General features: G+C 40.7%; 1 protein-coding gene across 2 annotated transcripts in view; it reads left to right on the top strand.

Moving 5' to 3' along the window:
• Positions 1-9,756, top strand: part of PITPNB (phosphatidylinositol transfer protein beta) — a 35,284-nt gene extending 25,528 nt beyond the window's left edge. The window contains exons 9-12 of one of the 2 annotated variants that reach the window (XM_059827637.1): positions 1,308-1,418; positions 3,644-3,766; positions 6,944-7,028; positions 7,943-7,977. In XM_059827637.1, the coding sequence (XP_059683620.1) occupies positions 1,308-1,418; positions 3,644-3,766; positions 6,944-6,991 (282 nt within the window). In that variant the 3' untranslated portion in view covers positions 6,992-7,028; positions 7,943-7,977. Of the gene's footprint in view, positions 1-1,307; positions 1,419-3,643; positions 3,767-6,943; positions 7,029-7,942 lie in introns of both variants that reach the window. The other variant, XM_059827636.1, reaches the window with a different exon arrangement.
• The last annotated feature ends 2,559 nt before the right edge of the window (positions 9,757-12,315 follow it).

Here is a 12,315-nt window from a genome sequence, read left to right as displayed (position 1 = left end):
TTCTACTTAGAAGTTGGTTGCAGATATAAAGAATAAAGATCCGTGGACTTCTTATAGTAATTGCTCGTTATTCAAGCCAAGCACACAGAGGTGTTTGTTGGTTTGGGGTTTTTTTAAGTGACTAGCAGCTTCCTCTTTTGGTTTTGTTTTTTTTTTCTTTCTTATTTGTTCTTCCTCTTCTACAAGGCTTGGAGTAACCTAACATGCTTTGTTAAACTAAAAACATGATATGGTCTTGTATATTAAGTAAATCTGACTGCATGAATTGTAGGAAAATCACTGTGTATGATGTTACAGGTACTTCAAAATTGTTTGGATGTAGGAACTGTAACAGAAACCTAGGAATTACAGGAAATGGTGGTGGGTGTCTCGTGAATTTCCCTCAGTTCATTCTTCTGGGGATCCTTCTTTCGCAGAAAGACCTTGAGCTGGAGCTGCTTCCAAGCAGTCTTTGAAGTGGAGCTTTAGTCAGTATTATGGCCACCTGTTGCTATTGATGGTAAAGAAGTTCTCTCCCTGTTTTTCTCACAGTAGCAGTCAGAAGGTCTGCAATTCATTATGCAAAAATGAATATGTAAATTATGCCACACAACTAGAAATGACCTCTGCACCTGGATAAAGACATACCCTTCTGGCATTGTCTGCAGGAGGGGGACGTGAGGAAGAGAGGATGAGGGGAGAGCATGCCAGTGTCTGTATGGGCAGAGCAGAACTGCAATAAGCTTAAATTTTGTGCTTTTGTGAGAAGCAAACTTGGGGGGTGGTTATGTGCTTTTTGTTACCTGAATCTTTTCTAGTGCATGTGTTTTCCACCATTGTATTGAGCAACTCTGATTATAATTGCCTTTGCACAATAGACCCAAAAGTAAAAAATAATTTGGTGCTAGCTATTGTAATCAAGCTTCATTGTCCTTTCAAAATGTCAGAAACTGTATTACAGTGGAAATCATGAAAATTAAATCCACATTAAGACTAAGATTTATAGTATGTGTTTGTGTTTGCAGCATGGATGGAATTGTCTTACAGATTAAACCTGACTGTTTGTTAATCCCTATTACCCTGTGTTCAGAGTACAGTGCTAAGTATTTACTAATACTTAGAATTCTAAGTATTATTATAATTTTTAATACTATTTAGAATTATAATTTATAATTATAATAAAATACTTTAATTAAATATAAAATAATAGTGTGATTTATAATTATAATACACTACTTATAATTATTAGAAAGTATAAGTCTATTAATTTAATTTGACTGAAGTAACATTTTTAAAATTAGAAATTCCTTCCTATTATCCATAAACAGAAAGAGCTAGCAACTGATGAAGAGTGTCCTAAAATGTGTGCTTACAAGCTGGTGACCATCAAATTTAAATGGTGGGGACTGCAGAACAAAGTTGAAAACTTTATACAAAAGGTAAGTGCTTCTCCCTTGCTGGGATGTTGCTGGGGAGGTGGGATTGGAGGTGGGCAGGTGGGTAGGCAGAGTGGTTCTGTGTTGACGTGGATTATTTTGAGGAGAAACAGTGATGAAGTATCCTGTTGCTTACAGTCAAGCAATTTCTGTTTATTTCTTCAGCAAGTACAACCATTAGTGTCTTGATCTACTAGCAACAGTGTTTCATTGGTGGTACTAGAATTACTTTCTAAGTAAAAAGGAAAAGTATAAGCAAAGACTATGTCGTGTAGGTGTAACACTTGATTTTGTAAGCAACAACACTTGCCAGGAAAAGAGTTCTTTGATTCTTTTTTTTTTTTTTCGTAAGTTTAAAGTTGCATGAAATGTGCTGGTGTTTCTCTAGTATTTTATGTTCTAGTTTTCTTATGAAACTGTTCTTGTGTTTCTGCTAATTCTAAAGTATTTGATTTTTTTTAATTGAATGCTTGCAAAACCAGGTATGACACAGGTAGCGTCCAGTGCACTAGGATTTAGTTGGCAATTGTGGTGTTTTGTCAAATTACGTTTGCGTCTTATTTCGTTACTGCTGTATCATCAGAATATGAATTGTAAAATATTTTTAAAAGTATGATTAAATATTTAGAATGTAAACTTATGTGTAGGCAAAGTGTTTAATCTAGACCATCACATCACTTCTCTCTAACAGAGAAAATGCACTGTAACAGTGAGTTAACCAAAACATGATATTCCAGTAGCAATTGGGCCTGGTGTTTCCTCACAGACAACCAGTGCAAGGCTTTTTTCATTGTGGTAACGAGGGCTTTTAGCTCTGAGTGGACCACACAGCTAATTGCATTAACTGCTTATGAATTTCAATAAATATGATAGCAAAAGAGAAAAGCTTCAAACAATAGTAATTGAAAATGAGATGGAGAGGTAGTTTGTGATGGCCACAGTACAAAGTAAGGGTAAGGAGACATGGGAGACTGTCTTTAGTGTGGTGGTGGTTTTGGGTAGGAGTTGCCCATCACACATATCAAACTGAACACTGTTAGGGAATAAGCTGAGCAGAAGATCCAAGACTGATTCTGTGGTCTAATGAGGAGTATTTGAAGATAGGATTTTTTAATTTTTTTTTTTTTACCTTGCTTTACCTGTAGCTGATTCTTTAGAGGAAGTTATCTCTGCTACTTGCTGAGAACCATATGTTAGATTTGATCAGCATTGTTTTTGAGGACAGTCAGCAGCTTGAGCAATGCAAAATCTGGGAGCAGATGAACAAGACATGAACTTTAGGTGGCAACCTGGGTAACTGAATACATACAGAAGTCTGAGGTTTAGTAGTAAAATAGATTTCTGTGTTGTATATACATGACTACTTTTATCAGAGCAGTCGGAAGCAATACTGGTAACTTTGCAAATTCAATGGTTTCTATGATGCATCTTTCATCATACACGTCACCATGCTAAAAGTTGAGATTTCAGGGCGCCAGAGCTGGACTGAGCTGGCAAGTTGCAGTTCTTCACCATAACACAGTGGGGTTTTAGGGCTAGCGAGTATTTTGAAATGTGAAACCTACCAATTTAAGTAGAAAAGGTACAGTGAAAATATTCTTACTGTGATGGATTCAGAACACAGATACGCATACTTTAATGAAAGGGCTGTGGAATCCTTAGCTTGAATATTTATACTCTCAAGGTTTTTGTACCTTTGAATTTGCACATCAGATATTACTGGAATGCTGATTTTGTACAAATTGCAAGTGTGCCATATTTGGAGTCGGAAGTACTTCCCTTTTTTCTTCATTCTGGCTTTAGGAATTGGCCATTCTTGTTTTTTAATAGTGAGCACAGAACCTGTGACAGTTCTGTTGTAGATTTTTATACAGTTTATGCTAAATATTTTAGCTGTTGTGATGCTACATTTATTCTGACTAGTGCTGCCTTGGAGCTAGAACAGATTTAAAAAGGGTTCTTCAGCATTTTCAAGTAACATGAATTGCTGAACTTTTTTGAAACTGTTTTTTTTGATAGTGAAATTTGTTAATTTTTTTCCATGTTAAAGCATGTGAGAAATGAGATGACTAAATTGGACCAATGAATGTGAGGGGGCTGAACCTGTAGCAATGTGAAACAGCATACACCTGAAGATTATAACTTTTCAAATTGAACAGGTGCAATCACTTCACCAGTCTTTAGCAAAATGTAGGCCTATTATCTAATGTTTGTTTATCTTCTTAAAGCAAGAAAAAAGGATATTTACGAACTTTCATCGCCAGTTGTTCTGCTGGATTGACAAGTGGATTGATCTGACTATGGAAGACATTAGGAGAATGGAGGATGAAACCCAAAAGGAGCTGGAAGCGGTAAGAATGCTTCTTTTTAAGGTTGATGTTTGTGTGCTATTTACCTGTAGCTATACTATTTATCTGTTTGGGAATTGATGCAAGTTACGTTGTGTCCATCCCCTTGTGTGTGTGTTTGGGCAATTGCTGATGAACATTACAGCTCCTTTAGTGATTCTCCTGTGCAGACCCATGCACTTCAAGCTTCTGCATACTGTGTTGTGTCAAGCTGAAAGTGGCTGTAAGGTAAATATTTCTGATGTCACTAAATCCAGAATATCTGCCCCAACCACCTCTTTATTTATGTTACCATACCCATTGCACAAAGTCCCATTCAGTGCCTTTTTACCACTTGTCAGTTAGAATTCAGAGCTGTCATCTTGCTTTTCTATCGTGTGTCTTGCTTTGTTTCATTTCTAAACCTCATTAGATCTGATTACTTTTTCTTTTCAAAAATGTCTTCAAGCAAGCTTGAATATGTCACATGACAGCTGTTCCACTCAACTGGACTAGCACACCAAAATCAAGAATTCCACTTGCAGAAAAGAAGTCAGTAAAATCAACAGGCTTGAGATGGTGTCAGTTTTCATGCTTAAGTGGCTGTAAGGACCAAATACATACAACCTGATCTGTCTTTGGACTGATGTCTAGAAGGAAACTCATCCATAGGGCACTTTCTCTTTCCTTTAAGAGGCAGAGGAACATCACAGGCTAGGCAGGAAGCCTTCTTCTGTAGTGTCTTTCCAGAGCATGACCTTTGGCATGAACCTTTCTCATTTTAAATCCTGCTGTTTTTTTAAGTTCTTGCAGTCTTTGGATTTGCAGATCTATTTCCTTCCTGTTTTGCCTATTGCTTTGTGCCCCAAACCCATTCAGCTTGTCACTTTCCTTCCATTGTCTTGGTTCTTTCAAGACACGATGTGTCTTCAGCTGTAGCTCACTTTTTTGCATGGTTTAACTCATTTCAGCTGCCAGACATCTTTAAACAAATTGCCTGGTGCTTTAGCCCTACTGTTGACAGTGGTTCTGAAGTGCATTTTGTGGTTTGTGCCCAGCACATCTTGTCTTTTAGTATCAAAACTAGCTGCAACTCCTCCATCCCCACATGTTATGCTCTCTGTGTTTGGACTTTGAACGGTGTGGAGCCATCTTGCATTGTGTAGAGATGTTTTCTGGATTTGGAAGAAGTGTTTCTTCATCGTTCTGTGTTAACAGGTAGATGTTCTGAGCTGGTAAAACCAAACTTCCTTTTCAATTAAGCTGAAGGGATCGTCTGCTTTGGCAGTTCCCAGAATGTGCTTTGGAAAAGAATGATGTTCGTTCACTCTTGCAAACACTGTGTTCTCTCATTGGCATTTGGATGTTTTTGATTATGGCAGGTGTTCTTTCAAATCACGTGGATTTCTTCTTTAATTCTACTTTATGCCAGAACCTGTTCCTAGAGTCACCTATTCCTAAGTGTCTGTAAAGGAGGAAGAGTAACCACTTTCCTCTCTCTGACTGATTTTTGTCAGAAGGATTCTCTTTTGCACCCATAGTTCTTTATTTGGAATGAAACAGGCTTCATCCAATTTCTCTGAGAAAGGATAGTGGCAGTGTGAGGAGTGCATACAAGGTATGTATTGGGGAGAGTAAAGAGCACTTGACACACCTGTGTGCATGAGAAAATTTCCCTTCTGTGTCTCTGTGGACTGTGGATGTTTGTCATCTTATAAAGTTCTGTTTCACATTTCTCACTGGTAAGTAACTTCTTTTAAATACTTTTTGCAAATACTGGCTGCTTTTTAGTTTTCACTTTAAGTAAAAACCAGATCACATGTTTCTGGGTGTAACATTTATCCTCGTTCTTAAATGTCAAACGTATTTATTTACTATTTTCTTGTTTTGCAAAGCAATGCAAATAGTTTATTTCAGATAGCTTGTTGTGTAAGATGTTAGCATCAGGAACTTAAGTGTATTACTTGTTGAAAAAGTCAATCTTTCTCAAGAGAAATGTGTTGATTAGTTACACTAACACAGCTTTTCTATGTGTATTGTGAAATGTAAGAGGTGCGGGGACCTACTGTTAAAATATTTTGGTTTTTCTCAACTGTTATAATAGGGGTATCTACAAACACCTATAAATGATGCAATTACAAGGTTTTTGTGGTGAAGTACATTATTGGAGAATAACCAAAAGGCAAAAATGTCACTGCCAAATAAAATATGAATGCTAATTTTATCCCAAATAATTTGGTTTTATGTTTCATATTCAACTACTTCATCCATTGTGCTAAACAGTAACTTTCATTAAATCTCAAGTATACCACAAAACATTTGTTTTATGGCCAGGACCACTGGGAAGTGAGCGCTTAGTGATAAGGTGCTTAATATGACAAGAATATCTTCATGCTTCCATCCCTGCAGAGTAGTAGTCAGCTTTTTTGACACTGTTGCACTATGCAGTTCTATGATGCTTAAAAACAAACAACTGCAGAGGCAAGCCTAATAATATTGGCAGCATTACATTTTTCTTACATACATTGCTTTCTGTTGCTATTCCCTTTCTCATTAACACCCTTTCTTCTTCCTGGTTTGAGCTAATCTTTCTCTTCGGATTCTATGCACATGTCGGTTCTTTTGTTGGTCCTGTTCTTCATCTTCAGTCGTTTTTTATAGTCAGGATCTCTGCTTTTGTTACTTTTTTGTTACTCTCTGAATCCTCATCAGTGTTCTTCCAGTGTTTCTCTATCCCAACCCATCCTTTTCTCACTGTTTATCTTTCACTTAGTGGTTTATGTATCTGACTCCTGCAGATGAGGAGCACCTGTGCTTCATTAAATACACACCAGCTAATCAGTGCATAGTAGAAAAGCATCCGACCCTGCCAAAGCACTGTGACTGACCTACCTCATGTCTTTGCGAGGGTAGAAATGCCACACTGGGTATTTCGAGCAGCGTGGCTTCATGCTGAAGCATCATGGGCTGTTAAAAATCTAAGAAGCATCATATACAGCTGCAGTATGGTTTCCAGGCTTCCCCACCAAAAAGAAACTCTGTATACCCCGCCTCCAAAAAACCTCAGCTCGTAGCTGAGGCTGGTTCTGGTTCTGGCCAGGGAAAAGTAGTCCTGGTCATGTAGATCATTTCTTCTCTCTTACTAACCAACAGTGCGATAGGTTCTTTATGTGGTAGCTCACAGTTTTATTTTACGTTTAGATGCGTAAGAAGGGTTCCGTTCGAGGCACTTTGGCTGCTGACGTCTAGAGGAGTTCTCTGTAGGTTCTGAGGCAAATCAAGCTGTGTAAGTCAACTGCTGGATGGAAAAGGAGAAAAGTGATTAATGTTCTGATGGATGGGAATTGCTGGCAGAAAACATCTAAATGGACATATATCCAGATAACACTTCTGGGCCTTACCTCCCTCCTGTTTGATAACCTTGTTGTGATCAACAGTTGGAGATGACCATTGGTGTCCAGGGTACATAAGAGACCTTCTCCACAGATGGGCACTGGAATAGGCTGGGCAGGTGCTCAATCTGGTGGCAGAATGCCTGAGGCATTGGCCACGTAGCCTGGTTCTTTGTGCTTATCTAGTACAGAAACCCGAAGGGCGTGACCTGTTGTCATCGCTGTGCTGGCACTGAGCGCTGAAGCCTACAAGTATTCTTTTGGGCACAAATCAGATAAGTCAATGAGCGTCGTTTTGCTACACACTCAGTAGCAAAGTGTATGTGGGCTTAGTCCACACAATTGAGGGAAACTGTGGACTGTCATGTTCAAAGCATGTTAAGTTCTTGAAATCCAATTCCACACAGATATTTATAAATAGTAAATTGTGTTAAAACTGTTACTGTGGGAAACAGGTTGTCCAAGAGTTGCAAGCTTTTGAGTATTTGTGTCCAGTACTTTAATGTTGGTGTTTCCTGCTGTGACTGTTTTAACACTGCAGATGGGATCCTCAGCCAAAGCAGTTTTAAAATGCTGCTAAATAGTGTGAGGCTCCTCAGAGACTGGAGCTGCTGTCCGCCAGTGAGGACAGCACCCAAATTAAGATTCCCTAATAAGTCTTGCATTGCTTTGGTCCAATTTGCTCAGTCCTGATGATGTTTCGACTGCCCTGCCCTATTTTTTCTTTGAGATTAATAGAATTGCCTATTTGGAACTTCCTGACTGAGGAAACTGTCAATACTTAATTGTATATTTTCTTTCTCCACAGCTACGTAATCAAGGCCAAGTCAGAGGAACAAGTGCTGCCAATGATGAATGATGATGGATTTAACCGTCACATGCAGTGTGATATACAAATGTGTGTGTGGATGCATGATTATTTGTATATAATTATATATACGCACATGCATACTGAAGGGGGTTGTTACAGTGTCTCCAGGGTACTATACCTGTCCTCAGCAAAGATTCAACGGAAACTGCTTTCATTATGTATACCTGAAGCAAATAAAAATCAACTGAGTAGTGTCGTTTAAAGGATGAATTAACTGCAGAATTATGCTAACTGGTATGTTTCATGAATGTCAAGACTGGACCAATTTATTCCCTACTTGTTTTTTTCCTGTCTTGAGTCACTCTGCTATTACTTGCCCATATCTCATTGTAAAGAAACAGATTCCAATAAGTTAATTTCAGTTTTGTGTCTTCCCTATGTGATTATTTTTGGAATAGGAACAATGAATGTATTTATAGCTATTTATTTCTGGATTGTCATTATCCTATAGTCAAATCAGAAAAAAATTTCTATTAATGGAAATTGGAAGACTTTTACTGCTGAATAAGTTTAACCCAAACTTTACCCATTTACTGATTTAAAAGAAAAAAAAAAATCATGTTTTACTGGACTTTTGTACATTGAAATGCTAATGTTTTTTCTTCATTAAAATTGGCAAGATTAAGGAAAAATGGCTTGTGATTTATAAAATAATTGCAACTTGAAATTTTCCAGAAGCTGGCTTTTTAGACAAAGATACTGACAATACTTGTAGAATATTTCAAGTATATCTTAGGCCGTGCAGTGAAAGTGACGGGGGGTGATAGCCCTTCCCTAAAGTAATAATTCCTGTTAATGAAATCGCTGATTTCCAGAGTTTCACTTTGGAAGCTATGCAAATGGTCTTGATTTCACACACATTACGCAATGGAATATAATTGTGATTTTTAGCTCTTTTCATGTTGAAAATACACTTTAAAAAAGATGTATACTTTCAGATATGATGAAAGTTTAAATTGTAGCATCTGATTTATTTCTCTGATATTTGTTAGGAGTAGACACCTAGAAGAAAAGATGGTATAACAAAGACCTCCTGTAGATAGCTCTCAACAGAGAAAATGTCTTCAGCATTTTTTAAGAAAATATTCAGAGCGTATCATAGATGTATATTATCAAAATGCTTACTAGATCAGAAACAAATTATTTTAAAAACACTAGTTAGATAAAGTTCTATTAATGCCTGGTTTCCTCCCAGCATCCCCAGAAACCTCGGTGGGGCAAGCCTTGCTTAAGCTTCCATCTTCACAATCTCACATACACCCAAGTATTCTGGAATCATTTTGGACCTACTTTGCTTCCAAAAGGAGTGATCTGATTTCCATTACGGGCAGTGACAAAATTTTCCGAAATGTCCAGGGTGGGCCAGGTCTGCCGTACGACTTGCCCTGCAGGGGCACCTGTCTGATGCGAGTGCCAGGCAGTGCCGCGTATGCCAGGGCATGGGTATTTGTACCTCTCTACTGTGTAATTGCACCTGCCTACCCTCTGTGCTGCAAAATTAATTATTATTTTTCATTTCTGGATTAGCAGTTAAATGGTTATTTGTCCTCTGTACCATCAGGAGGTTGGTTTTGTAAATATACATAGAGACATGCGCGCACATACGCACACGTGTATGATTTTAAAAGTGTTTGCAGCCAGGAGGGCTGCTGCACACCTGGGAACCCAAGGGCTCAGTTCTCTCTTCAGTGTTGGAGTACAAGTCCCACTGTCATTAATATCAGTCATAATGCAAACTGAGGGAAAGGGACCCTGCAACTTTCATGTTTTTGGACTAGTTGTGAAAATTTGAGAGAATCTTGTAGTGAATGTAAAATGTTTAGTTTACTTTGGCAGTCTCTGGTGTGACCTACAGTAAACCAGTCAATGAAATTTAATTAAATAAACTTGATCATAAAATGCTCTGTCTCTTGTCTTAGGTATTAGTATTTGCAGTTTGCTAATGAGCTGGCATTTAGTTTTACTGAGCTGTGTGAGAAGGTTGGAAGTCCTCTAAGGATGCACCCCAGTGGTTGTAAGCCCAGACCTGGGTTTGAACGTTAATAGCGATCAGGGGGAGGGAAGGGAAGGGTTTGGTTGCATTTTCGTTTTGGTTTAGGATTTCAAGCTGAGCAACGCATACGTAGCTGGAACCTTGCCACTATCTAGAGTAGGCAGAAGTTGTTTTGCTTTTGTTGTGTATTATGACTGCCTACCTTAATGTGCCAGGCTGACAGTTCTGCAGACATTTGCGTTCGATGCTCTTGGTGTACAGCGGCTCTGTGGTCTGTAGCATGGCTCCTTCAGACTGACGTAGTGAACAACTGCTCTTGCAGAACGCCTGAGGAAGTGGCATGTAAATTTGCGGGCCTGTTGTCAAGGATGTCTGAGAAGCCTTTTAAGCTGGGGTAAGATCATGTGAGTATAGAATATGTATGTGTGGGGGAACACTTGGGCAATTACAGGCCCATTTAGTCTGGTGTCAGTGATGTGCAAAGCTTCAGAACAGACTTCTGGAGAAATAATTAGAAATGGACTAGGTACCATAAAATTAACAGAGGCAGCTGCAAGTAGGTTGCACCAGCTGATTGCGTTATGTACCGGAGCGTTTGCTGTGGTCCGCAGAAGTATAAAGAGATGTATTGGACTGGGAGAGGTGAAGCCTCTCGGAGCACCAGGGGTGAAGTCGGGAGGGGAGATGGGGGTTGGAGATGGGGGGTGCCTCCCAAGCAGTGTGTGGTGCCAGGGGTGCTGATGAGGGCGGTGGTGTCCCTCCCCAGCTGGTCCCATCCTCTCTGTCCTCATTGCTCTCACCTGCCCGGCCAGCGCTGCAGAGGGGGCTCACAGCTGCCTTTGCTTTGCAGACTGGTGGCTTCCAGGCCTGTGCAGGGAGGGCAGCGCAGGTGGCAGAGGCGGCTGCTGGAGTCAAGAGGGGCTTGTGGAGGGAGTTCCTGCTTCTGCCCGGCAGTGCTGGCCTTTCCTGGCTGCGTCACTGACCAGATGGGTCTCCTGGTAAGTTAGCTGGCCTCAAGACAAGGAGCAGGAGCTCGCTAACGCTGATTAAAACCATTGTCCCACGGGTTGAGAAATCTAGAAATGGACTGTGGGCTGCCAATCTGCTGCATTTCAGAAAGCGTTTGTGATTTTTAGAAGTTTTTTTAAAAAATACATAGTCATTGTTAGGTAGCGTGGGGTCCTCTTGCTCCCTGATCAGGCCCAGTAAGCGCTGCAAGGGCTGCAGAGTGGAACAAGAAGGGACCTCATGGTCGATATGTACCAGACAAAAGCTTGCCTCTTGGTGCCCCGTTGGAAGCTGGGTCTGGTCTCCTCTCCCTGGCTTCAGCTTTCTTATAATGGAGCATCCCAGTAATGACCTAGTCTTTATTTGAAGTATTTAAAAATAACCAGTGAGGAAGAGGTGATTAGAATTGTGGCAGGAGAAATATTCTGTTCAGTCATCTAACTAATAAATTACCAAAAGGCTTGAAAGTAATGGCTGCTTATTGCAAGGCATCTTTGCAGTTTTTACAACAATAGCGTAACTTTTCCTCCCAGGTCCCAGTTTTCAGCATTTCCTGATGAAAGCTTGAGTTAAACTGGCGTCTGCCTTGCTGCTTGGAATTGTCTGCAACAAGGCTTTACTCCCATATTTTTTTCCCCCTCTTCTCAGCACTTGTCACGCATGAGCTATTGCTGACAAGGTAGCTGGCACTGGGTTTACTGCCTGTCCCTGCTGACCGGGTACGCGCAGGGCTTGCCCCCCGACCGCAGAGGCTGCTGCATGGCTGGAGAACGGCTGAGGGATGCGGAGCACGGTGGGGGCAGCTGGAGCAGGAGCTGCTGCTGCCCCTGAGCGCGGGGACGTATGGTGTGTGTGTGTGTGTGTTATGGGATGCTGGAAGCGATTTCCAGCGATGCTTTAGTCCAGAGAGGTACTGCAGAGACACAGCATTTCTCTACAGCAGTGGGTGTGAGGGTCGGAGGGTCTCGCACTAAGGCTTGGTCCATGCGGGAAGTGGGCTGGCACCTCGGCGCCCGGAGGCTGGCTCTGGGGAAAAGCAGCAGCTGCAGCAGGAAAACAGTTTAGACTGGCTAGTTGTTTTTCCACTTTCAGCAGCAAGTCTGTCAGCAGGAAGGATGCCTATTTTACCCGAACAAAAGTCAAAGGGCTGCATATCAAATAGGAAGGAAGATGCACGTGCCTCCATCCCCAGTCCGGCGCTGGAAACCTGCGGCTGGCACTAGCTAAAGCTCCTTGAGGGTGGCACCACAGCAGGAAGGGCGTGTGGAGACCCGCTCAGTCTGGACACCTGGGCAATTCGCCGCTGCTA

This window comes from Gavia stellata, chromosome 21 (genome assembly GCF_030936135.1).
Source record: "Gavia stellata isolate bGavSte3 chromosome 21, bGavSte3.hap2, whole genome shotgun sequence".
Taxonomy (NCBI): Eukaryota; Metazoa; Chordata; class Aves; order Gaviiformes; family Gaviidae; genus Gavia; species Gavia stellata.
This window is presented reverse-complemented; position numbering and strand designations above follow the sequence as displayed.